We start from the raw sequence: 25,046 nt of genomic DNA on the forward strand, positions 1-25,046 counted from the left end.
GGGGTAAAGGGAGGAGTTGATGGGGGTGTGAAAAAAAAGGTCCGCGGTCCCTTTAAGAAGGGAAAGTGGGCGTGCCCCCGCGCCGCAAGGGCCCCCCCCGCGCCGCTCAGCCATTGGCCGCCTCGCTCGGGGCTGCCCGCGGCTTTGCCTGCGCGGAGGAGTAGAGCGATCGTCGCGGCGGGCGGTGCCGCTGTGCGGGAGGGGACGGCGGCGGCGGCGGCGGCGGCGGGACGGGAGACGGAGGGAGGCGGCGGGGAAGCGGCATGGGCGCCTGACGCCCGTCCCGTCCCGCCGCCGAGGGACGATGGCGCGGCCCCGCGGCGGGCGGTGGTTGCTGGGCGTCCTCCTCGCCCTGTGCCGCTTGGCCGCGCCGCTCGCCAAGAGCCTGGAACCGGTCTCCTGGAGCGCCGGTAACCCCAAGTACGTGGCGGCGGAGGGGCGCGGGGGAACGGGGGGGGGGAGCCCGCCTCGCACCCCCCCTGGCAAAAAAAAAAAAAACCAACCCCTAAAACCGGGAAAACTTAAAAAAAAATTTAACCGAAACCGCAAGATTTTTGAGAAAAAATCCCTCCCCGGGAAGCGGAGCGGGGACGGCGGAGAGCGGCTGGAGGCTGCGGTCGACGGACGGAGAGGAGCGACCCCCGGCTGGAGTACGGACCCTCGCCGCGCCCCGGCTGCTGCTCCCGGGGCGCGCTTGGCTGCTGCGGGCTTTTGCCTTTTTTTTTTTTTTTTTTTTAAAAAAAATGTACTTTAAGTCATTTTTTCCCAATTTTTAACAACTGCTTTGGTTTTTAAAGATTTTTCTATCCTTAAATCTTTTTTTGGTTTTTCAAAATGTGTTTTGTTTTTTTAAATTTTTTAAGATTTTTTTTTTTACCCTTTAATTTTTTTTCATTATTTTCCCCGGGATTTGGGGGGGCTCCGCGGATGCCGCCGCCCCTCGCCGGGCCGGGGGGCCGCCGCCACCGGGCCGGATCGCCGCTCCCCTCCACCACCCCGACGCTAGAGTTGGATTTATTACCATTTTATTTTTTCTTTTTTCTGGGTTTTCTCTTCTAAAAGCAGGCCGCGGAGGAAGGCGGGGGGCTGCGGGGGGGTCGGCCGGCGGTGGGACCCCCCCCGGTCCGGGTCCGAACAAAGCCGGCGGCGGGGCTGCGGCGCTCCTCCATCGCTCCGGCTACATATACGCCTAAATTATATATGCGTATATATACGTGTTGTGTGTATGCGTACGTGTCCGGGCCCTGGCTGAGGTGCAGGAACAATGAGAAGGGGCTTTTCCAGCGCGCCGGGATGAAGGGCGAGGAGGAGGAGGAGTGGAAGGTGCTCGGCCGTGGTCGCCTCTGGCCCAGGGCTGGTGGTGTCGGGGGTCTGGTAGCCCCCTCGCTGCGCTTTATCTTGTCGATCGCAGAGTGTTTGTTTATCTTATCCCCTCCTTGGTTTAAAAAAAAAAAGGAAAAATCCTGCTTTTAGCCTGGTTTTCCCCCCACAAAAAAAAAAAAAAAGAGTTTTTGAGGGTTGGAGAGAACCGAAGCCATCTGGCCAACCTTCCTGCTTGGACACTGACATTCCAACCCAAGCTTTATTTCTTTTTTTGTTGGGGAAAAAGCAACTTTGCTGGCACACGCGTGTGCGCACACACTCTCGAGCTCCAGCCCGGCGCGTTGGAAGCGCTGGGACGAGGGCTGCCGTGAGCCAGTTCTCCTTCTTGGCGTCTTTTTTTCGTTCCTTCCTTTCGGAGATGTGTCCGTTGGCTGGGAGCAGAAAGAGCCTTTTCCCTCGGGAATTGATCCGTCGTCCTCGTGAGTTGGTGATGTCGAGGCAAATTGATGGAAAATACCTTTTTTTAGTGGAAGAAGGGCGGCTGGAGGTAGAAATGGCTTTGGCGTGGTGGTGGTGGGGGGGGACGCCATGTCGCCCCAGCCCGCTTTATTAGCGTTGGTTTTTATTAAATCGCCGAGGCCCGGGGAGTCCCCGGGCGGAGGCGATGGCGATGCAGCAGGCACGCCGGGGGTGACATGCTGGTGGCTTTCCCGCTGGCCTCCCCGTCTGCCAGGGGGCTGTGAGACCCCCCAGCCCCGGCGGCGGGGGGCTCGGGGGCATCCCTGCTCCGCGGGGCTGCCGGGGGGGCTTTGAGGTGGTTTTTCTTTTTGCTTTTCCCCCAGTTTGGAGCTCGGTGGTTGTCCGCCCTTGGTGCAGGTTTCTGGTTGCGTGCCATCCCGCGTGGGGATGCTCCCGTGGGTGCCTGGCGTGGGGCAGCACCGGTGCTTCCCTGGCCCCGCAGGGATGGGAGAAGGTGGGAAGTGCCCGAAATGTCGGTGTTCCCACCCAGAAACGGCTGGGATCCCGGCGGCGGGGCAGGAGCGACGGTTGGGTTTTGCCATGGTGAGGGCTGTCGGTGCCCGGCCGCCGTCCCGCTCCCGCCCCGTCAGTCTGTGCCCGTGCGGCCTGACCCCGGACCCTCATCCTTGGGGTCCGTCTTGGGGGTCCCTCACTTTCTTTTACATCTTAATGCTCCGAGTTTTGCAGGTTGCGTTGGGCAGAGCCTCTCACGGCCACTCCTGCCTTCGAACGCAGTTGAGCAAGGCAGTCTGGGGAACCGCCTGCCGTGCAGTCTAGTTCCAGTTTGAGGAAAAGCCGTGCTCTTTGTTAGACTGGGCTTACTCTCCTGATGTGTTAAAATCCCCCTACGCCGCCGTACTTTGGACTTCAGGCCCCTTCCTCCGGCGTGCCGTGGGCGATGCCGGCTCTGTGTCAGCCCTCCGCCCCGCTCCGCTGAGCTTTAACTCTTGTTTTTAGAGTAAAGAGAGCTAAAGCCTTTAAAAATAAGATTGCTAAGTGGAATTTTCCAACAGATAGAAGGGGAAGGCGTTGCACGTTGGGCCGTGTGGCCTCGGTGGTGTCACTGTAAATAATGAAAATATTTTTCTGCCCTTTCCTCCCCTGGGCAGCTCGGGGCCGCGCTTGCGAAGTGTGGGCTCGCAACTCGGCTGGGACGTCACCGGCAGGTTCCCGATCTTGTGGTGGTTATCAGGGACGCTGATAACGCAGCCGATAGAAGGAACGATTTCCTACTGGAGTTAGGACTGGCTTAAGCACACCGTACGCTGTGCTGGGGAAGGGTTTCCCTTCTGCTCCTAAGTGTGTGCCCAAAAGTCAGCGGTGAAATCGTCACCTCTTGTGAATAATCCTGTGTCTTTTAAGGGAAGAAAAAAATAGGCCTAGAAATGGTTTCACTGGATAAAAGGTGATAATTGTCACAAACCTGTGCTTGGGATAAGCTTAGCCTAAATTAGGTCCCCTCTGAGCAAGCTTTCCCCGGGGTGTCTGCGCAGCCCCGTGGAAGGGCGCTCGGGGAGCCAATATGACTTTAATTTTCTTCCGTCGTGTCCGAAGGGGGCTTCCTGGGAGGGGGTGGAGGGTGCTTTTGGGATGGAATCGGCCCTTTTGCTGCTCAGCCGCTGGCAGACGGGGGTTGGTGGGAGCGTGCTCTCGTTGGGCAGCCGGGAATTGCAGGAGGAATCCTGGCTCAATCCTTGCTGAACTCCCTCGGCTGTAATTTTGGAGAAATATTGACCCTGGTGGGCTCCTGTGCCGACCGTTAAAAGGAAGCATTCCTAATAAAATATGGTTTGGAAAATTCATTTCAGGCTGGAATTCGCCTCTCCAGAAAGTATTTTAATAAGGAGGTGGGGGAAATGGGACACATCATCCGCGCCGCTCTGAAGAACGGGTCGTTTCGGCTTGGCTTTTCTCTCTTTCCCTCGTGTAAGTTTTACTCGGCTCTGCTCGATCTGTGGAGCAACCCAGGAACTTTCTAAAAACAAGACAAACGCATTTCTTTAAAAAAAAAAATTAGCATGGAGGAGGGGAAAAAAAACCCCAAACAAGACAAAAGTCTAATCCTTTGTGGTATTTTTATTCTGTCTTCAATGACATTATGGTGTCCTATTGAGTTCTATAAGCGCCGAGTTTGAAGCCTGGCGTATCTTTGCCTTTTTTAATGCCTTTTACGAGGAACAAAGTGCTTGTGGGAAGGCTGTTTCCGAGGGGAATGGCTGGCCTGGAGCTCTGCATCGGTGGGCTCACACTTGTCGGAGCAGATGTAATTTAATTACCGTACCAGTGGGCGCATGAGGCGCTTTGCAGTATAAGGAGTTGGGAAATAGTGAAAACACGCTGCTTATTTTTAATTAAAAGCCGCGTTTGGCTCGTGGAGCCGTCGGAGGCTCCCTCCTCCCGGGGAGCATGCGGGGCTGGGAGCGGGGGCTCCCTGGGGGTGGGGGGCACGGAGGGTCCCGTAAGCGATCCGATGGCCCCCGCGCACACCTCCCCGCCTCCCCGGGGCTTTGCTTAATCTCCGAAGGCTGGTTTGGATTAGGCGAGCCTGGACGGTCTGCATCCCGGTTGGAGTTTCCCTCTGGAATGGAGGAGCCCTTCCCAAGCGTGCCAGGAGGTTCTGGCTGGCGAGGGGACCCTTTGCTGGGTGCCAGGTTGTCCAGTGCCCTCCCAACACGCAGGGCTCTTGCTCTCGCTCCCCCCAAGGCCCGGCCCACGTGGCAGCGGCGAGGTGACCCTTTTTGCTGTGCCCAGGGGAAAGGAGCACCCAGGGCTCCTTGCACGTCGTTTGGGAATGACTTCATTAACTTAAATTAAAAAAAAGAAAGTGAAGGCAGGGCTGCGGCTGTTGCAGTAGCTGGGTAAATACCACTGGATTCTATAAAATGGATTTAACTGCTTCCTTTAAAAGAAAAAAAAGAGCTGTGATGGGGTGGCTGATTGATTGTAAAAGGAGCCGTAGCTTTCTCCGGAGCAAAACAGCTGCTGCAGCCCCTCGGAGCGGCGTGGCAGCGGGGACGGGACGTGGCAGCGGGGACGGGACGTGGCAGCGGGGACAGGCCGGGCCTTCTGTGCCGTTTTGGACCGTGGAGGGCTGGGGGGGAGCTGGCGTGGGGCTGCTTCCCTTCGCCACCCCACCTGAGCGACTTCATCACTTTGGGTTTGAAGCTGCTCCTCGGACGCCGGTCCCAAGCGGGCTGCGGGCAGCAGGGTGGGATGTGCCTGCGGCCCCGGCCGGGTGGGCTGGGGTCCCCTCTGAGCAGCTTCACTGGGTGGGCAGGGGTCCCCCACCCCACCCCCCCGAGCCCTGCGCGTGTTTTTACAGGTCACAGGGATTGCAAAGAGCCGCCAAGCACGTGCAGCCCCTCGCACGACACGTGTCAGGAGGTGTTTGGGTTGTCCCCTGGAAACTGGGGGCTCAGTAGCAGGGATGGCCTCTTCTTTCCATGCAGGATTTCTGGGTCCCGCCTGCCCCACAGCTTCCCGGTGGCTCTGCGGTCCCTGCCCCGCTGGCAGGGCACCCCGCAATCGGCAGAGCGGTGGTGGTGCTGCTGGGAAGCCCGTCTGCCCGAGGAGCGCTGGGGTCCAGTGGGAAAACATCTTGTACAGATCAGTAGCACATGCTACTTGGAGTCTGGCAGCTGAAACAGGGTGGGGAGAAACAAAGCTGAAATCCATTCTGTGTCTAATTAATGATTGCTTGTATTGGGAGAGCAGGAGGAGGACTCTGGGCTCGGCGCTATCTCGGCGTCACATCTGGGCAGGAATGCAGCGGCCCTGCTGCGGGGCTTTTGTTGTCCTTGCCTCCAAAGAGCTGGGGTCCCTTCTGCACCTTTCCTGTGCTTTTCTCCTTGCTGTCCCTCGCTCTGGGTGGGTGGCATGGCAGAGAAACCTCCTCCAGCGAGCAGGAGGGGCGGTGGTGGTGTTTCGCCTGCTCGCAGAGAGGTTCGGCACCCCTGGGTGCACACCCGGTGTCCTTCGGGGAGCTTTTCCTTGCCTCTTGCGCGTCGTGTCCGGTTGGAGCGCCGGTGCTCTGCTCATGGCTGTGCTGAAGCCTCGGCATCCCGGCGCTCCCTGCTCCGCTAGCCTGTCCAGGCACGGTTCCAGACAAGTCGGACAAGCCAGGGCTAAATGTCCTGCTTGGTTAGGCTGGATTTGTGCACGGGGTGGGGTTTACATGGCCCCCGCGCCTTCGGAAGCAGGGTCCTTCCCGTGGGGCTGGAGCCAAACCCCCCAGAGGCTGTGGGTGATGCCTGGAGGGCCAGAGGATGGGGGACAGGTTTGGGGGTTACTCGCCGTGTTTCGGCAAGCGGTGGCTTCTCCTCGGCAAGCTCTCCCTGCCGGCGCCCCCGGGCGGGATCCAACCCGGCTCAGGTGCCGGCGTGGCAGTGCTGCCCGGCAGAGCCGAGCAGCTGCACTTCAAAAATGCCAGCTATTTATAACCCTGCCTCGGCTGCTCTGGAATAACCTTTTCCTACCCACAGCCGGCCCTTCCCAGGTGGGCTGCTCCCCCTTTCCGAGGCCGTGGGACCAGACTTTGCCGACAGGGCTGCCATGGGAGCTGCATGGAGAGCCGGAGCAGGGGGGCTTGTTAGTGCCCAACCACGAACTTCCCTCGGTGTTTTCCAAGGGCTCTGTCCTGCTGTGATGCTGAGCCTGCGCGTACGTCCACGTGTGCTGTGTCGGCGGGGTTGGGCCGTGGTGAGAGTCTTCGCGTTAACCCGGTTTGACGTGAGTTGGCTCTTACTGGTGCCAGCACGCAGGTGCTAGGGATGGGATGCCCAGGGGACGCTGCGTGAGCTCTCTGTCCCTGCACCTTCAGGACGGAGTTTCGGTGGGTCCCCCTCCCCTGCAAAGGCCTGGGGTGGGCACGCTCCTTGGGAGGGGGGTCCCGGCTGGTTTTGGTGGCAGCCAAGCCTGCCTCACCGCTCCATGTGCGGTGATGGGGCACGAGCATCCCGTTTCCCGGCAATCCCTTTCCTTGCGCCCGGCAGCGGCTGGTGGCTCCCTAGCTTGCAGCATGAGCCCAGCCTTGGGGACCATCTGCCCTGCCTGGCTTTTGGCATCCAGCAGCTTCTGAGTAGGTGCTTCAGAGAAAGCAAAGTGCATTTTCACGGCTTATCAGCTATAAATACCCTTACACCATTAATATTGATCATTGAGTGTTTGCATGTTTTCCTTCCCATTGAGGCTGGGAAATGTCTGCGGTTGCATATGCATTAGTGGCAAGGCTGAGACTCGACGCTGTCTTCTCTTTGCTCCCGATTTTAATGTTGCAATGGGTTTCTGAAAAGTGTGAGCACCGTCTGGCGCGTGGGTTTGCGTGCAGGGACGGCAGCCTCGGGTCTGGCGGCGGTGCGGAGCGATGCTCGGGGACGTGATGGTGCTGGGCTCCGGCGTTCTTTGTCTGGGCTCGCTGTAGTATCGCAGCCGAACGCGAGGGGGAGGTCCGCGGCCCCCCGGCTCCCACCGGGGTTTCGGGGGGCAAATTGTCGATGTGCGTTGGAAAGGGGGAGTGGGTGCAAAGGCGATTCCCCCCGTAAAGCAGGGGGTGGCCAGTTTTTGCCCGGGCGGGGAGTCGGGGCGGGCTCCCCCCGTGCGGGCGGGGATGACGGCGTGCCCTGCCTGCAGCCGGGCGGGCAGCATATGGAAAGGATCTGGGTGTAATATCCCGGGCTGCGGCGCGGCTTTGCTGAAGAGGCCACTTCAGCAGGGGACGCGGCGTGGTTAGTCCTCCCAGCTGACACATCCCAGGCCTTCCTCAGACTTGAAAGAGCTCGAGTTCGCCTTTGAATCTGAGGATTTATAGCCCTTTTAGGCCTCTCCAATAAAAGCACGGCTCCCTCCTCAGACAGAGCCCACCGTCTCCCTCCTCCGGGCTCATTATCCCGGGGATTTGTGTTGCTTGCTCTCGCGCGCTCTCGCTCTGTTGTTCGCTACCGCCGCTTTCTTCAGATGTGCGGCCGAGAACTTCAGAGCATAAAAGCGGAGCCAGCGTGAGCCGGGGGAGCTGCGGGTCCCGGCCGCGCTGCCAGGATGCGGCCCCCGCCGTGAGCTTGAGCAAACCTGGCTCCAGCCCCGGCAGCGTGCAGGGAGAGGACCCCTCATCTGGTGATGCTGGGGGTGCGCCAGCATCTCCCCCCGCCGTCGGGGAGCATCAGCTCCCCGTGCCCGGTGTGTTCCTGGTGATCCCCCTGCCGCCCCTCGAGGGCTGCTGCGAGCAAACCGGGGCGAGCTCCCGTCCCTCTGGGCAAGCGCGCGGAGAGCACCGGGTGCGCGGCGCGTGTCCGCCCCTGCCTGCCTCCTCTCGGCACATGCGGGCACTTAAGCATCCTCAGCCCTACAGATCATGTCTGCTTTATACAGGCACGTCAAGCCTCTAACTGTTTAAAGAGAGGCTTAGGAAAGGGTCCAGAGAAACGACATAATAATTATTGTATTACAAATTGTTTCCTTTAATGGGCCCTGTCGGATCGTTCAGTCTGCTAAACACATTGTGCCCTCCCCCAGCCCCGTGCTGCCATGGCCCCTTTCCACTGCTCCAGCCTCCCCTCGCAAACCCAGCCCCGCTGGAAAATTCCTCCTGCCGAGGAGCCGGGGTGATGGGGCAAGGGATGGGGGCTGCGTGGGGACCCACTCGGGTCCCCTGGGGGCTCCGCAGGGCGAGGGCAGGCTGGGGTGGCCCTGTCTCCGATGAGGAGTCACTTCCCTGTGGGTGGGTGGTGGTCCCTGCCCCTTCCCTCACTCCGGAGCATTGCGTCGCCCTGCACCTTCCACATCTCAAGGGCTTTCGGGCCAGTAGCACCCCCAGCTGATGCTCGGGGCTCAAGGGCACCCGTCAAAAATGCCTTGCCCTGCCTGTACCGGTGCCGCAGGCAGGGCAGGATGGGCAGAGCGAGGTTCTTGCCCTTCCCTGGTGTTTTGGTGCTTGCGTTGGTGGTGGACGGCTCCCAGGCAGCTTTTTGGCAGCTCCCACCCCGGAGGGCTGCGAGGTGTAAGGAGAGGAGCCACCAGCGGCAGTGCGAATTTTTTCGTTGCCCCCAAAGAATAAACTTGTTGGAATTAAGCAGCAGGTTACGTTTCTTCAAGGCCGAGCAGCAAATATGTTTTAAATTTGGCAGCCGGCAGCAGAGAACGGGTGGGAGAAATTTTCCAGGTATTGCGTTACACTTTCCCCTAAAAGGGCTCTGCTTTGGGGCTGGGGATTAAAGGGAGGAGAGGAGGGGGCGGCCCTGGGCGCAGGGATGGGGGCTGCATCCCCTGGGGCTGCGGACCCCCTCCCTCGCACGTGCTGGCAGCCCCGCGCGCTCCCGCTCCCGAGGGCGCGGGGGCCGCCATGCTCGCCCCGGCTGACTCAGGCCCTGCCCCGGGCAGAGGTGCGCTGTGGGGGATGGCCGGGATTAATTTTTGGGCTTCCTCCCTCTGGGCGCGATGGGAAATTTCCACCTGGCTGTGGGCACCGCCCCGCTCCCCCGGCCTGCCGGGCTCTGCCTTGCCCTCCTCTCCTCTTCTGATGTCTTTAATAAATGCTTCATGCAAGAGCAAACCTGGGATCCACTCCCAGCACGGAACTGGGGCTTGGCCAATTAGTCAATTATTTTAGAAGAAGAAATTTAAAAAACAAAAATCTTATTTTTTTTTTTTTAGGGGAAGGTCTGGCCAATGCATCAGCGAGCAGCCGCTCTCCTCCGGGGGTGAGCTGGGGGGGCTGCGGCGTGTCCGCCCTGGTGTTGGCAGGATGGGGTGCTGTCCCTTGCACCAAGCAAGAGATGGGGCCTTGGCAGCTGCCTGCCCTCTGGCTCGCTGCCTGTCCCCCCCAGTGTGTCCCTTGTCCCTGGGCAGCAGGGCGGGTGGTCCATGAGCATCCCCTCTGGAGCTGGCGCTGGGGCATCCCATTGTTCCCAGCTTCCTTCGCAGCGGGAGGAGGAGATGCTTCCCCAGGAGGTGGGGAAGAGCCATCCCAGTGCCATTGGGGGATGCAGAGTCCCCTTCCCTCTCGCCAGGCAGAGCCACGGTGCTTCATGGTCCCCACCGCCTGGGAGCGGGGGACCCGGCTGGCTTGGGCTTTCAGGAAGGCGCTCGGAGGTGCGAAGGGCTGGAGGCGGCTGGAATTTCCCCTTCAGCTGTGTTTGGTTTTAAAATTGTATTGTTCTTCTTTCGTGTAAATTGTGCAAGGACACGGCCTGGTTGTGCACCCCTGCCTGCGCGTCCATGCCGGTGGCACGTGCTCTCGGGTGGCGTGCCTCCCTCCCCTGCACCCCCATTAGCGGTGCCTCGGCTGTAGCTAATTGCTGAAATAATCGTGGCAGCAACGGCCCGGCAAGGCAGCGGTGCTGGGCCAGGGTGGGTGGCGGGAGAGGAGGGTCTGTCGTGTGGCTGTGCCTCCCGGCACCCCAGCTCTCTCCCACTCCTCCGTCCTGCGCCGTCACGGCTTCGTGCCTGTTGTTGGTGTTGCTGCAGTAGGAGAACTTTTTCCTATTTTCTTTCTTTTTTTCCCTTGCCGGAGCTATAGGAAAGCTCTTTGGCAGGGATAGAGGATGGAGGAGAGCCTGCTCGTGGGATGCTGAGGGGTGCCTGCTCGGTGATCCCCCCTGCAAGCGATGGGTGCCAGGGTTCGGGGGGACTCTGCGGGGCCACCCCGTCCCATAGCTGCAGTGAAGGCAGGGAGAGGGGCGCAGCCCCTGCTGGCTTGGGTGGCTGAGAGTGCTTGAGATGGCACGTGATGGTGCACAGGCCAGCTGGCCAGCTTCATGTCTTGGGATTTGCCCCTCATTTTCCTTTGCAGAATTAGACTTTGTTCCCCAAAGGGCTGGGGAGGGGGTGGTACCCCGGCGTAATGGTGGGGAGCTGCCAGTACCCTCCCAGGGACCGGCTCCGGTGACAATCCCGCATGGCCAGGGCAAGGGGGTCCCATGCGTCTCCCTTCCCAGGAGCGGTTCCTGATCCCAGGGAGGTTTTACACTTGATGATGCTTTTGTTCTCTGCCCTGACGTGGTTAGCGATGGGTGCCGCTTCCCTAATTACCCCCTACATGTGGGGCTGCGCTGGTTGTGCTTACCCGATCTCTCTCTCAAGAAAAAATGAAATACCCTGCAAGGGCGTGTGCAGGGTGGGAGAGCGCAGCGTGCTTTCCCATACCACGCAGGAATCCTACAGCACTCTTCATATAGCCCTGGGTGCTCCCACCCACGGCAGGCGGTTTCATTCTCCTTGGCTGGTTTCATAACATCCAGGAGAGGCACGAAAGTCTTCCAAAACCACCTCCTTTTGCTGCGCGTGGAGCCCCTGGGCTTGGGAAGGCGGGTGGGGGTAGCCGCCTTTGAGGGTGCCAACTGGTCAGCGAGGCTGGGGCTTTGCTGGTCGTGCTGCCCGGCCCAGAGAGCGCCAGTGCCAGCCTAGCATCCCTTCTCAGCTGGGTTTGACTCCTTTCGGGGTGCAGGCTGCGTGTTGTGCCTGGGCGCGTTGCGGGATGGGGATGGTGGCAGGGAGAGCGCAGGGACTCCTGCTGCTGTCCCCAGCCTGGGGAGGGGGCGCCCAGGGTGGGGAAGAGCTGCAGGGTCCTCCTGGCTCCTGCTCTCCCAGGCAAGGAGCTTCCCTCCTTATTTTTCCTCTTTGAGGATGGAGATGCGTGGGTTGAGGATGGAGGCACATGGACCGTCCTGCAGAGCTCCTAGGAGTTCATGCCTGTAAAGCAGTTGGAGGTTTGCGGGACATCAAACTTGCAAGTAAAGCATTAACCTGCTGCACCATCGTACCACTGCACAGACGGAGCAGAGAAATTTTTGTATTTCTTGCCCAAGAGCGCTTTCTCCTTAAGGTACCCAGAGGTGCCCGTCCCTGGTGCGCCCAGTTCACCCCGTGTGCCTGAGACCTGGCAGGAGGGACCTTGCCTGCCCTGTGCCCTCCGTTGGGAAAGCCTCCGCTGCCTACGTCTTGTTGGGAAGGGGGGTGAGAATCCCTTTCCTAGTTTATTGGAGAGATTTGTTGATAGTACGAATGGTTTCCTTACACAAGGCCGGAGAGCGGGTGACAGATACGAGAGTGGTGGGATAATTGCTTCCAGATGCTGCCTCCCCTCCTCACCAGGGCCGTGTGTGTTCCAGTGCCCTGCCAGCGCCGGCGAGCAAAACTAGGGAGTCAGCCCAAGAACCGGGGCTGGCCTGAGCGCTTTCAAACGGCTCAGCCTGCGATGGCTCTTGGTTTCACCCCGTCTTCTGGGGGCCGGAGCGATCCTGCGTGGACGTGGGAGCGGGCCAACTTGCGAGCTGTGGCTCTCCCAGTTCCGCCAGCCCCCCGAGCTGGGGCTTTATAAGAAATGCTGAGTGCTGCGGGACTGGGGCGCAATCCAGAATTGGCAGTGCCGGACACGTTGTGCGCAGCAGGCGGCTCTGCCGGGTCCGCGCCAGAGGAGGCTGCCTCTGCTGCGCCCGGCTTCCCCGCAGCTCACGCTGCCTCGGGATGCTTGTGCCGTAAACACCGTGTTTTTTGGCATCTGGGCTTTCTTGCAGAGAGCATCGTTGCTAGCAATAGTATTTATGATTATTTATTGGTTCTTAATGCCAAATAACGTAAACATCTGGCTAACGCAGCGCACATGTTGCTCGTGCAGTGGGACATCTCCGAGCGTTCAGCGTCGGGTTTACGCGCTTTATGAAGTAGAAGGCGGCAAATGGTGGGTTGTTTTGATAAGCTCCCCTGAAGGTAGAGATTCTTGAAGGGCTTCGCTGCTGACCTTCTTGTTAATTACTGCTCTGCGCCGCCGGGAGGACCAGCTGAAAGGGAGTAATGAAGCGTTGTCATCCGGCGCGCTCAGCCCGGCCAGGGCCCCGCGAGGAAAACGCCGCCTCCCTTTCGCACCGGGGATGTGTGCCTCTCTCTGCATATTTATCGAGCTGATTCCCCGTGCCTGGCGGATTGGAGCCTCGACTTATAAGCCCTATTGTAAGGTTATAGTTCTGCCCTTGATTTATACCAGCAATGGGCGTTGATGCAGGATTTTTCCCAAGGTAACGGCACCAGAGGTAAATCTAGCTGATGGTAAAGGTGCTGGGAAGAAAAGGGAGCAAAATGGCTTGCTGTCGTGTTGCTCGCTGATGGACACGGATTTTATTTCCCTGCAATTTCCCCTGCTTTTAGCCCCAGACAAAGCTTGGTGGGAAGGAGAAAGGAAAATGTGAACGGAGGAAAATTTACTACTCCTGTGGTTTCTGTAGTGCTTCTGAAGGTGAGAGTTGAGTCACTTTGCCTGGTACCAGCTCAGCAATTCCACCTCGTCCCCGGAGAGTGTCTGAAGTCACGCAGGGAGAAATAATGCTTGGGGTTAAAAATAGACGCTGACAATAGGAGGGGAGGACTGGAAAAGCTCCGTGTCGGGAGGTGGACAGAGCCCGGCGAAAGGCATCAGGGCTGTGTGCTGCTAGAGCTGGGCTTTAATGGGTTAGACTGGAATAAAACCTGATTTGCGCTTGTCATAACCTGGAGCGGATTTCACTCTTGGGCTTGGATGTCAATCCAAACCTGGGGAAAGCCCCTCTGCTTTCAAGGGTCTTGCAGAACTTTGGTAGCGAGGATGTGGTGCTGCCAGGGCCAGGGCTGGGAGAAGGCAGCTCGTTAAATCCTAATTCTTCAAGGAGGGCCGGTGGGACGCGGCTCTGGCAGAGGAGAGCCTGGCACGGGGTGGGAACGCTCCAGTTCCCCTGGCATTTTTGAGGACTGATCTGGAGAGGGAGGGACTTAAACTTGATCCACTTGGTCACCAGCTGGGATGCGCAGTCGTGCCCATGCCCAAAGCGCTTTGCCGGGCTGTCCCAGTGCCACCAGTATCCGCCTCGCTGGGAGCGGGGTGTGCAGGGTGCTGCTTGGCCGGGGATGGCGGCGATGGCAAGGGGAGGGTGCTGAGCAGCGCAGGACTGCGAATTCTGCAACCCTTGCCCGAAGCTTTTGTTAAAGCTCATTAAAACCATCTGTGGTTACCGGGGCCTGACCAGAAAGCCCAGGCGGCCGTGGAGGCTGGGGCAGCCCAAGTCCCCGTCCCCTGTCCCCGTGGTGGGGACATGGCCAGCGCCGTCCCCCCGGGGCAGCCGCCAAGCATCGGCCGGGAGGCGAGGGGGTCACAGCTCCCGCTGGAGTGGGACCAGGAGCGATTCCGGCTTCTCCCTTAGTTTAAAGCTTTTTTCTTTCTCTCCTGTTTCTTTCACTCTGGCAGCCCGCTCGGCCCTCGCCACCGCGCGAGATGCTGCGCGGACAATAGGGCTGCGAGGTGGGGCGGGAGGGTGGAAGGAGATGAAAGGGGAAAAGTAAAATTGAAGCATGTCTGGAAGGGCATTTTGATGTAAATGGGACTTTTTGATAGACTTTGAGAGACACCGGCAGAAAGGGCACTGGCCCCCTTCGGTGCGCTGAGCTCCGGGCTCAGCTCTTTCATTTGCCGGGGAAAAGGGCATTTTTTCATCTCGTGTTGGGTGCACCCATGGTTCCTACTGGTCCCCCCCGTCCCCATCGCCACCCGTGGCCTGGCGCGGGCCAGCCCTGTGAGCGTGCCTTAATGGAATCGAACGACTGGAGAGTCCCGTTCAAAATGTCCAAGTAGTGGCTGAATCTTGGGAAAGGGAAATGGCTTCTTGCAACCCAAGCAGGCAAACCATGGGCGGCCGGGAGGGCAGGGCTGCATCCCACCTTCTTCCCCCCGGCAGCTCCCGCAAACCTTTCCCCTCCCCGGGGCGGGCCTGTGTTTGATCCCCTCTTGTCCTTTTGATCCCAGCCCTCGTCCTTGGCATCCTCTCAGCAGCTCTCCTGTGTTCATGGAGATGTGGCCTCGCCGTGAGTCATCCTCCTTCCTTTCTGCTGCTTTTTTATTTTTCCCTTTTCCCTTTCCTAAGAGAGCACTTATTAAAAGGAAGCAGCATACTCATCCAGGAAACAAGAGCACAATAAACGTACGACGTTTATAGTTTAAAAGGCGTTTCTGCCGTGGTTTTCGCTGCTGCTTTGACAAGCTGGGGATGAGAGGCGGCTGCCGGCGGCAGGGGCCCAGGGATGCTCCCCGGGCGCATCGGCCCCAGGGTCCCTGGTCCTGCCCGGAGGTGGGAGCCCTTGGGTGGCCGCTCTCCTGTCGCCGTCCCACGTGCTCGTGTGCTTTGGCTTGGCAGCTACTGACCCTGCCGAGGCGGGAGGAGGAGAAATGAGGACAGCGCTGCTCCCCAGAGAGAAGGCTGACAGCTCGGGGGGCTGGGAGGGGAGAACCGGGAAGGTCGGTCGGAGCTGGCGTCCGCGTCCCCGTGCTGTCACAGACGATGGGTAGCCCAAGAGGAGACCTGTCACTTCTCATCCGCGTGTTGCTGGCTGAGCCCATGGCTGGGCTCGCGTCCTCCCTGCGCCTCCCCGCTGCCACGTTCGCCTTCCTTGGGTTGTTGTCATTGCACACCGAGCTGTCGGCAGCCCGAAAATTTACTGCTGGTATAAAACCATCAAAAAACCCAACTGTTAGTCGGTAAAAATGGCAAGGCAATTGCAGGGAAACTTGTTTCTTCCTCTGACAAACTTCTGAGTCAGTCCTTTAATCTCTAATCTATGTTTATGGTCATCTTTATTGAAATGCTGGGCTGTGCGAAGAGTTGACATGTATGACCATCATAAACCAGGAGTTATGGGAGCCCAGAATTGCCTTGATGGTCCAAGTGTCTGCAGGAAGCAGTTTTAAAATCCGTAATCGGGATTTATTGGCCATTGTGGCTGAAACTGTCAGTAGAAAATAAAATAATCAGCCCGGGACTTTTTTTTTTTCCCTCTTTGGCATTTGACTCCTACATATTCGTAAATCATTTTGTGTCTTGCTTATGTGCTTAACGCCTTTCTAACTGGGGAGCTGCGGGTGAGAGGAGGGGGGTCCACCCCTGATCGGTGCTGGGTGCCCCAGCTCCCATCCCTGGCCGAGAGCAGGCTCCCCGGTCCTATCCCATCCCAGCCTCCCCGTCCTCCCCATCCTGGGCAGGTTGAACATCTTCTCGTTGGCGTACCGCGGCCTGTGGCGTTCACGGGCACGTCCGTGGCAGCGCCGCCGCCCTGGAGGATGTGGACATGGGGGACGTGGAGCAACGTGCGTGCCTGGAGGAGGCATCTCAGCCGGTTTCTCGCCTGGTGTGGCTGGGTCCTGTAAAAGTTACGTGCTTTTTGGGTTTCTTTTGTTGTTAAAGGTGTATGTAACGGGGTGCGTATGCTGTGGAAAGGCGTCCTCCTTGGGTCGGTCGGGGAAGGGAGTAGAGAGGCTCCTTGGGTCTGCTTCTGCGAAATGGAGACTGCCAGCACCTTTAGCACTCAAACTATCGATTGCCATTGAGTTACAACAGTATTGAGACCAGCGCACAAGGCCAATGACACGTTTTTCCACAAGACGACTGACCTGTGCCAGAGCCGCGGAGGAGCCGCGCTGCTCCCTGGCTGGCGCGGGCGACGCCGAGCTGCCCTCCCGCTTCGCCGCGGCTGCGTTCGCAGCCCCCGCATGCCCGCGGCCCCGCTCGCGGGGAAGGAAGCCTCAGCAGCTTCTCCTTGCGAAGGACCTTGGTGTTAAACCTTTTTGTTTTTTTTTCTTTTTTGGATAAGCTAAACCAACCCAACTTTTTTTCCAGTCTTTGAATCACTCCTGTGCTTTGGGGTTGTTTCCCGTCGGGCTGTCCAGGCTCTGGGTGCACAGCGTTGCTCTCGCCGGCGCCTGGCGTTTCCCTGCTTGTGGGGGCAGGATGCCTCCCGTGCTGCCGGCATCCAGAGGCAAAACTCTGCCTTGGCCCTGAGCATCCCCCTGGCCCATCCCCGTTACCTCCAGTGGCCCTTTTGCTCTCCCCTAACCTGCAGCTACAGGCAACGCCCGGCAGTACCGGGGCTGGAGTTAGCCTGAAATGGTCTGCTCGGGTTGATAAATATCTCTGTTTCTGTTTTGTTTAACAAATATCTTCTTTAATGGCACAGCTTTTTGTTAAGCTTTCTCATATTACCATCACGCTTAATCATGAAGGGTGACTTCTAAAAGTACTTTTTTTTAAATGCCAGTTTTTATCCAGGTTTTAAAATTGAAATTCATTTTTTATCCAGAGGCAGGATATAAATGACTCTACTAAAATTAGATTAATCCTAATAAGAATGTCAGTTATCATTTCTGAATACATTAAATTTTTTTTGAAATTTTACATGCCTCTTTAGCTATAATTGCTAGTGTAATTTCTTACATAGACATGGTGTGTCCTCACGGTTGACAGAAATACTTAATGCACTGTCGACACCGCAGCAAGTTCCAAATTAGTGCGTCGCAGTCACCGCAAACGTTTTGAACTTTCTCCTTAATAAGTTTAAAAAAAAAAAAAAAAAAAAGTACCTTAAATGCAAAGCAAGAGTAAAATGCATTTAGGTCGTCGGAGTAAAGCAGGACGGTTGGAGGCTGGAGCCCTTCAGAAGGGTCTTCGTGAGCTGGGAGAGGGAGGCAGAAAGGGAAGGGGGAGCTGAGGGTCCCGGGGGGCCGGGGAGGTGATTTGGGGTCCGGCGAGCGAGGACAGGTTGTGGGGTTGGTGTGGAGTGGGGGTGAGTCCTGCCCGGGTCCCGGGGGCTGCGGGGCAGGACTGGGATGGTTCTGCAGCAGGACTGGTGCTCGCTTGGGATTTTTTTAAGGCGTGGTAAATAAAGCCCCTTCCCTGGCGGATGGCCCGAAACCTTCGCTGCCCGCTTGCGTGCAAGGTGGGCGTTTGATCTCTGTTTGCTTCCGCAGCTTCGAGTGTTTGTGCTCTGCGTCGGGGAGTGGGTTTGAAGCGAGCGTGCCACCCAGGCTGCAGCCCTCCGCGAGCATCTGCCGGCAAGCGTGCGTCCTCTCCGCGCCCTGACGCGCCCCCGGCTCCGCGTGGTGTGCGGCTGGGGGGTGCCGGGGGACGGCGGGGTGTCAGCACCGGGCCCGGAGCGGGACTGACCCCGCTGCTGCAGCAGCGTCCCCGTGCATGCAGCGTCCCCATGCCTGCAGCGGGTGCTTTGCAATAAACTCCCCCTTGCAATAAAAGAGTTGGCAGCATCAGCCCTCTCTGGCTCCCGGCACGGTGGCGTTGCGGGGACGTGTCCCCAGCCCGGTGGCACAGCGTGCAGTGGGGCGAGGACCGTGGGCGGGAATGCCTGAGCTAGCGGGGTTTTGGGGAATCACATCTGGCAGCCAAGCTGGGGCGGAGGGGAGGTGGTTGGGGGGAGACTTTGGTCTCTGCAGCGGCATCTCGTCAGCGTTCTTCCATGCGCGTGGGTGGCAAGCCGGAGGGTTTCGCTGAGGGGGGGAGCGTTGTGAACGCTCCCCGTCCGCGGGCGATTGGAAACTGCTGTGCCTTGCACCAGCGCTGGAGCAGTGGCCAGGGAGCGGGGTGGCAGGCTGGGTGCTCTGCCATCCTCCTCCTCCTCCCAGGCCCGAGGGCTGGTTTATTTTTAGGTTTAAAACCCGAGCTTTCCCTAGTGCCTTGTTAAAGCTCCCCTGGGAGCAGGGGCCGTGGGTCTGGGGAAGGGGCCGGAGAGGAGCACCAGTCCTGAGATCTCTGGGTCTGGCAGCATCCCTGACACCCGAGACAGCAGTGGGCTTTCTGGTTCCTCTCCTTCTCCTGTTCCCAGCAGGAGGCTGTATGTTTTATTAAAGTTCAGCCGTATGGGTATCTGGCCTAAAAATAAAAGCAAGTATGAGCCAGATCTCTTTCGGCAGGAGGAGAGGCTTAAACCTGACACTCTTGTGTTGTGCTGGCCTCTCTCCTGGCCCCTCTCTCAGCTGTCACTGTGCCAACCAGCCCTGAACTGGGTAAACTGGGAGCAGTGGAGGGGCAGGCAGGGGGGAGCAGAGGGAGTCCCAGCGCTCCTTCCAGCGGTGAAGCCTTTAGGAGGGTCTTTCTCTTTGCCGCAGGCTGTAGATATGTAGAAAATTGGGGCTTTTGCGCTTGAACGGGACCTCTCAGTGAAGAGGGAGTGTGGGCAGCCCTTGGAAGAGGTTTTGGGGAGAAAGGGGCAGTTTTCTTCCCCGCAGAGTGACATCCAGGAGCACAGCCTGAGGTGGAGGCTGGATTCGCGCTTTCTGGCAGAGCTTGCTCACCAGGCTTTGGAGATTGCTCACAGTTTGTGTGCAGGAGAAATGGGGGGGGGGGAGGGATGGATAATCTTTTGAGGTCCTATGACTCATCTTTAGCTTTTTCTCGTAGACTTAAACCAGACCCATCCACCCCCGCGGTGTGGGGCTGAAGGTCCTGTACACCGAGTGCAGCGTGAGGATGATAGGGCTGACTCAGAGGTGAGGAATACTGTGTGACCTGGTTACCGGGACGGCTGTTGCAGGGCTGGAGCGGACAGCTGTTGGGGTGGATGTACGCATGCCCTTCGTTAGAATGGGGTGGTTAAGGAGCTTTTACTGAGTTACAAGGCGGGCTGCAGTCCAGCGAGTTCCCGGTAATGACACAAGGGCTGAGGGATGGTGATTTGCAGCTGCCTGGGAAGATGGCACTTCCAGACTGGGGCGGAATGACAGAACTCGTTTGGCCACATCTGGGAGCCGGGAGATCAAAGGGCCTGGCAGTGAGTCACGGCGGCGCGGCGAGGGGTGACGCTGCTCCCCAGGGACGGATGGGCTGGCAGCCACCACCGGCGGGGCTGGCGAAACCCGGGAGACCTGTTGGTACAGGGCAGGGCATCCCGCAGCCGGGCTGCGGGTAACCATCCGCAGGGTTTTCTCCTCTCCCTTGCCCAGTTCCTAATGTTGGGATTAATCTTTGAAACCACAGCATTGCTTCCCCGGGGCGAGCCTGAGCCCCAGCCCTCCCGGGGACCTGCTCACAAGTGGGGTCGGTGCACGGGGGCCATCGCCCAGCCTGTGGTGGGGTCTCCAGGGATGGAGGCGCACCATGGGGGGCTCCTGGGTGCCAGGGTTTCCCAGGGACCTGGCTGAGGCCAGGAGGTCCCTGCTGCTGCTTCCCAGGGCAGACATGGCTTTTATTTTTGTGGAAGTCCTCAGAAAAACGAGTGAGGCTGGTTGCCCCTCTCCCTTGCTTTGGAGGTGGCTTTACGGCCGTGTGTGGCTGGCGTAGTGTGAAGCAGGGAGCCGAGAGGTTTGGGGACCCCTCCTGTACCCCTGGGGATGCAGCAGCAACATGCAGCACTTGGTGTTGGCCGGGTCGGGGTGCGGGAGCACGCCCAGCCGCGGTCCTGTGGGGACCCCAGCGTGGGGAGGTGGCTGGTTTTGGGGCTCCCAGCTGCGAGATGGGTTTGTGGGGGCGCGGGGTTAGCTGGGGCATCAGGTCCTGGGGCGCAGGGAGGAAAGGCCTTCCTCTCGCCCAAGGACTAACCACAGGCTGTAACTTCATCTCTTGGCTGTTTGCTTGCAGTTGTTCGTTTTTCCAGCCGATTTGGAAAAGTGAGAGGTGGGAAAAGGGGGGTCTTCGGAAAACGCCGGGGTTGGTGTCAGGTCGGGTGGGCTGAGCCGCCCCCGCCTGCCTTCCCCTGCGCCCCCCAGCCCCGCGTTGTGGAGGGCTGCAGTTTGCCTCCTTTCTGTCCCGGCTGGGGATTAATCTGCATGACAATCAGCGGGCCTTGGCGGGGAGGTCTTGCTCCTGGGTTCCTTGGGCATATTCCTGTCGCTGCCGCTTTCCCGTCCAAGTGGGCGCCCAGCCGCCGCTGCGTCCCCTGCCAAAGTAATTCTTTGCTTTGGAACCGGGAGACAAAATCTCCTCCGTCTTATTTCGGAGGGGTCAGGGAAGGAGTGGGAACCCCGCTGATCCAACCTTGTTCCCTTTTAACCTGCCTGTCCCTCTCTCCCCCTCCCGGCCCCCCATCCTCCGGATGAGCGGGGCTGCAGCCAGGGCACGAGCGTCCAAACCGAAGCAAAGCCGAAAAACACACGGGGCCGAGCGGGGAACCTGATCTGCTTCCGTCAGATCGTTTAATATCTGCAGCATCCAGCACTCGGGGTTTGGGTTCATGCCGCTTCTGGTGCTGGCTGGCTTTAGCAATGCCTGCTGGGGTGCTGGCCTCCGCTCGTTACCGCTTTCCTCTTTCCTTGGGGTTTTTGGGGTGGGGTTTTTTTTTGGGATGGTGGTCGCGGCTGCAGCCTCCAGCTGCCAACCTCTGGATGGGCAACCGGGGTGGGAGAGCTGCGGTGCGGGCAGGCAGAAGGTGAGCGCTCGCTGCCCGCACCTCTGCCCCCGCCGCCACTGCCCGCGCCTCATTGTCTCACTTCTCTCTCCATTCCTACGCCAATTAAAGAGCCGTGTTGCCATTCATGGCCCTTATGGTTTTGTTCAGTTGTCTGTCAGCTCTTGTCAAGCCCTGTCCCCTTCCCCTCCCCCGTTTTCAAAAACAAAACCCCTGACAAACCCCCCTTTGAATCCCCTCTTACCTCACTCACAGCGTGGGGCCCCATTGACGGGAGATGCCGGCGGCGGCGGCGGGGAGACCGCTCCCCACGCCGCCTTTGTGGGCCGCCGGGAGCCCCCCCGGCCCCCGGCCTTCCCGCTTCTTGACAGCATTAATTAGATAACTCAGCTCGTCTTTATTTCTCCAAGGGGAGGTGCGGGACGATATTACTTGAGGGAGAAAATATGGCTTTTTCTCCTTTTATTTTTTGGCCAACCCCTTGGTTCCATCACTGGCGGAGTCGCTTATTGTGCTGAAAAATAATGAGTTTGCAGGGGTGCGTGTCGGGTGGGGGGCGAGCCTGAGGGACCCCCAATGCTCCTTATTCTGCCCAAACGGCATCTGCGCCCCGGCCGGCGCTGGCGGGAGCCCGGGGTCCCCGGAGCCGCACGCCACCGGCTGCGGAGAGCGCTGCAGGTGGCAGCAGCCGCCTGTGCCAGTGGTCTGGCCCCAATTAAATCTCCTCCAAACTCCCTCAATTACCAACTCTTTTTTTTATTTTTTTAACCCCCGTTGCAGGGTTTGGATTAATATTGTTTGTTTGCATGGTTTGGGTGCAATGTCTGAATGCACAGGGTGCTGCACGGAGGTGGAAAGATGGAGAAGCACATGGCTGCTCACATCAGTGCCTGGCTCCTGCAAGGGCTGTGAGCCTTCCTCCTCCTCTTCCTCCTCCTCGGGGTGTTGGGGTGGTTGGCAGCCATCCCCTTAAGTGGTGGACGAGCACTGGGAGGCATCCTGGCCGAGCCCCCGAGGGGACAAAAGAAAACATTCACCTTTTCGTGGGTGCTTCCCTTTGGCAGTGCTCGGCCCCGGCCCAGCGGCGGGCTGGGGGTCCCCGTTGGCCCCCACCGCTCATGCACATCTCCAGCCGCAGGGGAGGCAGCGAGCACCCGGGCAGGGTGCTGCGGGAGGCAGTTAAAGCTCCGAGATCCCCATCCTGAGTGAGGGGGTGTAGCAAAGCGAGCAGGGGGGCACTGAGCAGCTCGAGGGCTGGCACGGGAACCCGCCTCCGGTGAGCCCCGCTTGTTTCTGCAGTGGCTCCGCTATCGCTGGTGCATGCTCTGGCCTCGGCGGGACGAAGCCTGAAGCCACCCAACCTGTGCCGGGTGTTTGTGGGCTGCCGACAGGCCATGGTTGGGATGGGGCGGGAGGAGAGGTGGCTGGAAATGCGGACCTGCAGGTCCCTGCCGCAGGAGGGGACGGCAGAGCTTTCTCCCCGGGCTGGATGCTTCAGCGCCGTGGGTTCTCCATTGGCCGCGGTCTTTGGGGGTGTTGGGGAATGCGGGGCTCGGATGCTCTCCGGCGGCACGTACCTTTGCCATGCTCTAATTACCTGGACAGTTCGGGGAGAAAGCCCTTCCCGCAGCCCTGCCGTGGCGCAGGAGGGCTCTGAGTCACCGGGGCTGGCCCTGGCCGCCGGCGGCCTTGGGGCCGGGGATGTCGCCGGCTGTGGTGGCAGCCACTGGCCATGGGCACCAAGGTGTGGCCGGCACACGGCGGCACCCGTGCCTGCTTGCCTGAAGCCTGGCTGCTGACCCGTTTTCTGCAGTGTCCTTGATGGCTGGAGCCCTCTTCTGCTTGGTTTCTTCTTGTTCGGTGATAACCTCGGTGTAACTGCTGCTGGAACCACCTGGTCCACTCGGGAGCAGAGCGGACTCCTGAGCTTGGTGGCAGGAAAACCAGCGCGGAGGGCAGAGCAGACCTGTGGGGGTCATCCTCGTTCCCTGGTGACCTCTGCTAGTCATCCCTCGCCTGGGCATCCCCTGCTGTGGCATCTGGTGCGGGGACAGTAAAAGCAGAATCTGTACGGAGGGACTGCATCGCTGCTTGGCGGGTGGCTTTTTTGGCTGAAGAGCCCCTCCGCTAGTGGAAACTTGCTGGGCGGTGGGAGCGGGTGAAGTTTTGAGTCAGCCCTTGCCCGGTGTTGCTCTGGATTCCTTCTCCCCTAGGAGAAGAGGTCTGCGCTGGAGACCAGACCCTTCTCCAAGCTGCAGGTTTGCAGAACCTTGGTCCTCCTCCTTGCTTCCCGTTGCAGAAAGACACAGCAGTTGTGTGTGTTTTCATGGTAAAAGAGGTTCTCTCTGGTCTTTCTCCATTTGCTAATCAGGTACAACTGGGCCGTCCCCTTCTGCTTTTTGTAAGAGCTTGGTCTTCGGAGTTACAGCAGCAACTTGTGAACAAAGCTCAAAGAGGCGCGATGGGATCTCTCGGGCTTCCCAGCCGGGGCAGGCAGCTCCGCGCTGGGTATGCAAGGTGCTCGCTTGGCCTTCGGTGATGGAAGCTGGTTAGGGAGAGTTACGGTCCGAGGCTTTGAATACGAGGCTTATGGTTGCTAACGCTGTCTGTGAAGCGTTGGAGTGGCCTCCTGGCATCGCCAAAGCCACCAGCTTCCCTGCGGAGAGATGCGGGGAGCCGAGTCGGGGCTGGGGCTGGCACTCGAGCATGGACTCGCCTGCGCCGTCTTGAGCATCGAGCCTCTTTCTGGGCAAAGAGGGGTATTTTGGTTTCATTTCCCCCCTGCAGCTGGTGTTTCTTTGCCTTCCGCTTAATTTGAACCCCGGCTTGACCTGGAGTCGGTCACGGTGCAGAGCTTACCGGGGTGCCTGCGCCAAGGGAGGCACCGGCTCGAGCATCTTTTAACTTAATCTCAAAAAATGGCACCCCTGGCAACTGGAGGGGGTCGCTTTTGGGTGGGGTGGGTGTTTTTACCAGCCTGTGCCGAGCCTTACAGCTGGTAGTAAAGCACCAGGGGGGTTTTGGGGAGCAGCGGAGTTAGAAAATGGCATCCCCGTGCAGGGGGGGTCGGGGTGCGGGTTGCCATGGTGACCCGTTTATGCCTCACTGATGCGTCGTGTAAATCCGTTTGGAAACGAGAAGGGCCTTTTGTCTTTGGGAGGGTTGAATGGGCCTCATTAAACCCGAGATGTGGAAAAAGGGCCCTAGAGTGCCTCTGGGAGGGGGACAGGATGGGGTGGCCCCGTGGGGCTGCTGCGGGGGCTCGGCGGAGGCGGTTCCCCCTGCCTGGGGATGGCGAGGAGCTGGGGGGGCTGGAAGGTGCCATTGTGAATAGCTGAAAAATAGCTCTTTGAGCAGCGGAGGCCAAAGGAGTGAAGGAGATAGGAGGCTGTTTTCAGAGTTACCTGAAATTGCTGGGTTCTGTGCTGACCACCTCGGCTCCAGAAGGATGCAGCAGAAATAGAAGAGGTCTGCAGAAGGGCAATGAAAATAATCATACATAGATTAGCAGGGGGGAAAAAAAGATCGAAGGCTCTTTTTAAAGGAGACTAATAATAGAAGAGCACATAAAAGAAGTGGGATCTAAAAGCGTGGGGATTCGCGTGCTCCTATTTACCCTCTCTCATGGTGACAAATAACTCGACTGAACAAGCGAGAAGGTGACAGATAGAGATGGGAGGCAGAGGAGAGTGGGGAACCTTTTTATTCAAGTTGTAATTAACTTTCTTCCGCGGGATATCTTTGCTTCCAAGAATTTAACAGGGGTCGAAAAGGAGAAAAGGTCCTGTGCCTTCGGGTGCCCGCACCACTCTGGGAAAGGGCTGTGGATGCTGCTGGTGTACTGGGATGATGTACTGGGATGGGGTGGGCCGTTGGGTTAAGTATGCAGTTCCTGTGTTTTAGGTGTCCTGGGCTCTCGAGAGGTGAAGTGAGCTGGGTGGTGGGCTGCGGTGGCCCGCGGCGTTGGCTGGGGACCCCACTGACATGCCAGTGTCTGCGGGCAGCCCAGCCCTCCCTGGGATATCGCCGGGAAAACCTGCCCCGTCCCCGTGAAACGGGATGTCTGAGGC

General features: G+C 59.0%; 1 protein-coding gene across 1 annotated transcript in view; it reads left to right on the forward strand.

Moving 5' to 3' along the window:
- The first annotated feature begins 211 nt into the window (after window positions 1-211).
- Window positions 212-25,046, forward strand: part of EFNB1 (ephrin B1) — a 55,754-nt gene continuing 30,919 nt past the window's right edge. Inside the window, exon 1 of the mRNA XM_087749218.1 lies at window positions 212-420. Within this exon, the coding sequence (XP_087605344.1) occupies window positions 305-420 (116 nt within the window). The 5' untranslated portion in view covers window positions 212-304. The remainder of the gene's footprint in view (window positions 421-25,046) is intronic.

Source organism: Nipponia nippon, unplaced genomic scaffold (genome assembly GCF_047370975.1).
Source record: "Nipponia nippon isolate SJK-2023a ecotype South Korea unplaced genomic scaffold, ASM4737097v1 scaffold_12, whole genome shotgun sequence".
Lineage (NCBI taxonomy): Eukaryota > Metazoa > Chordata > Aves > Pelecaniformes > Threskiornithidae > Nipponia > Nipponia nippon.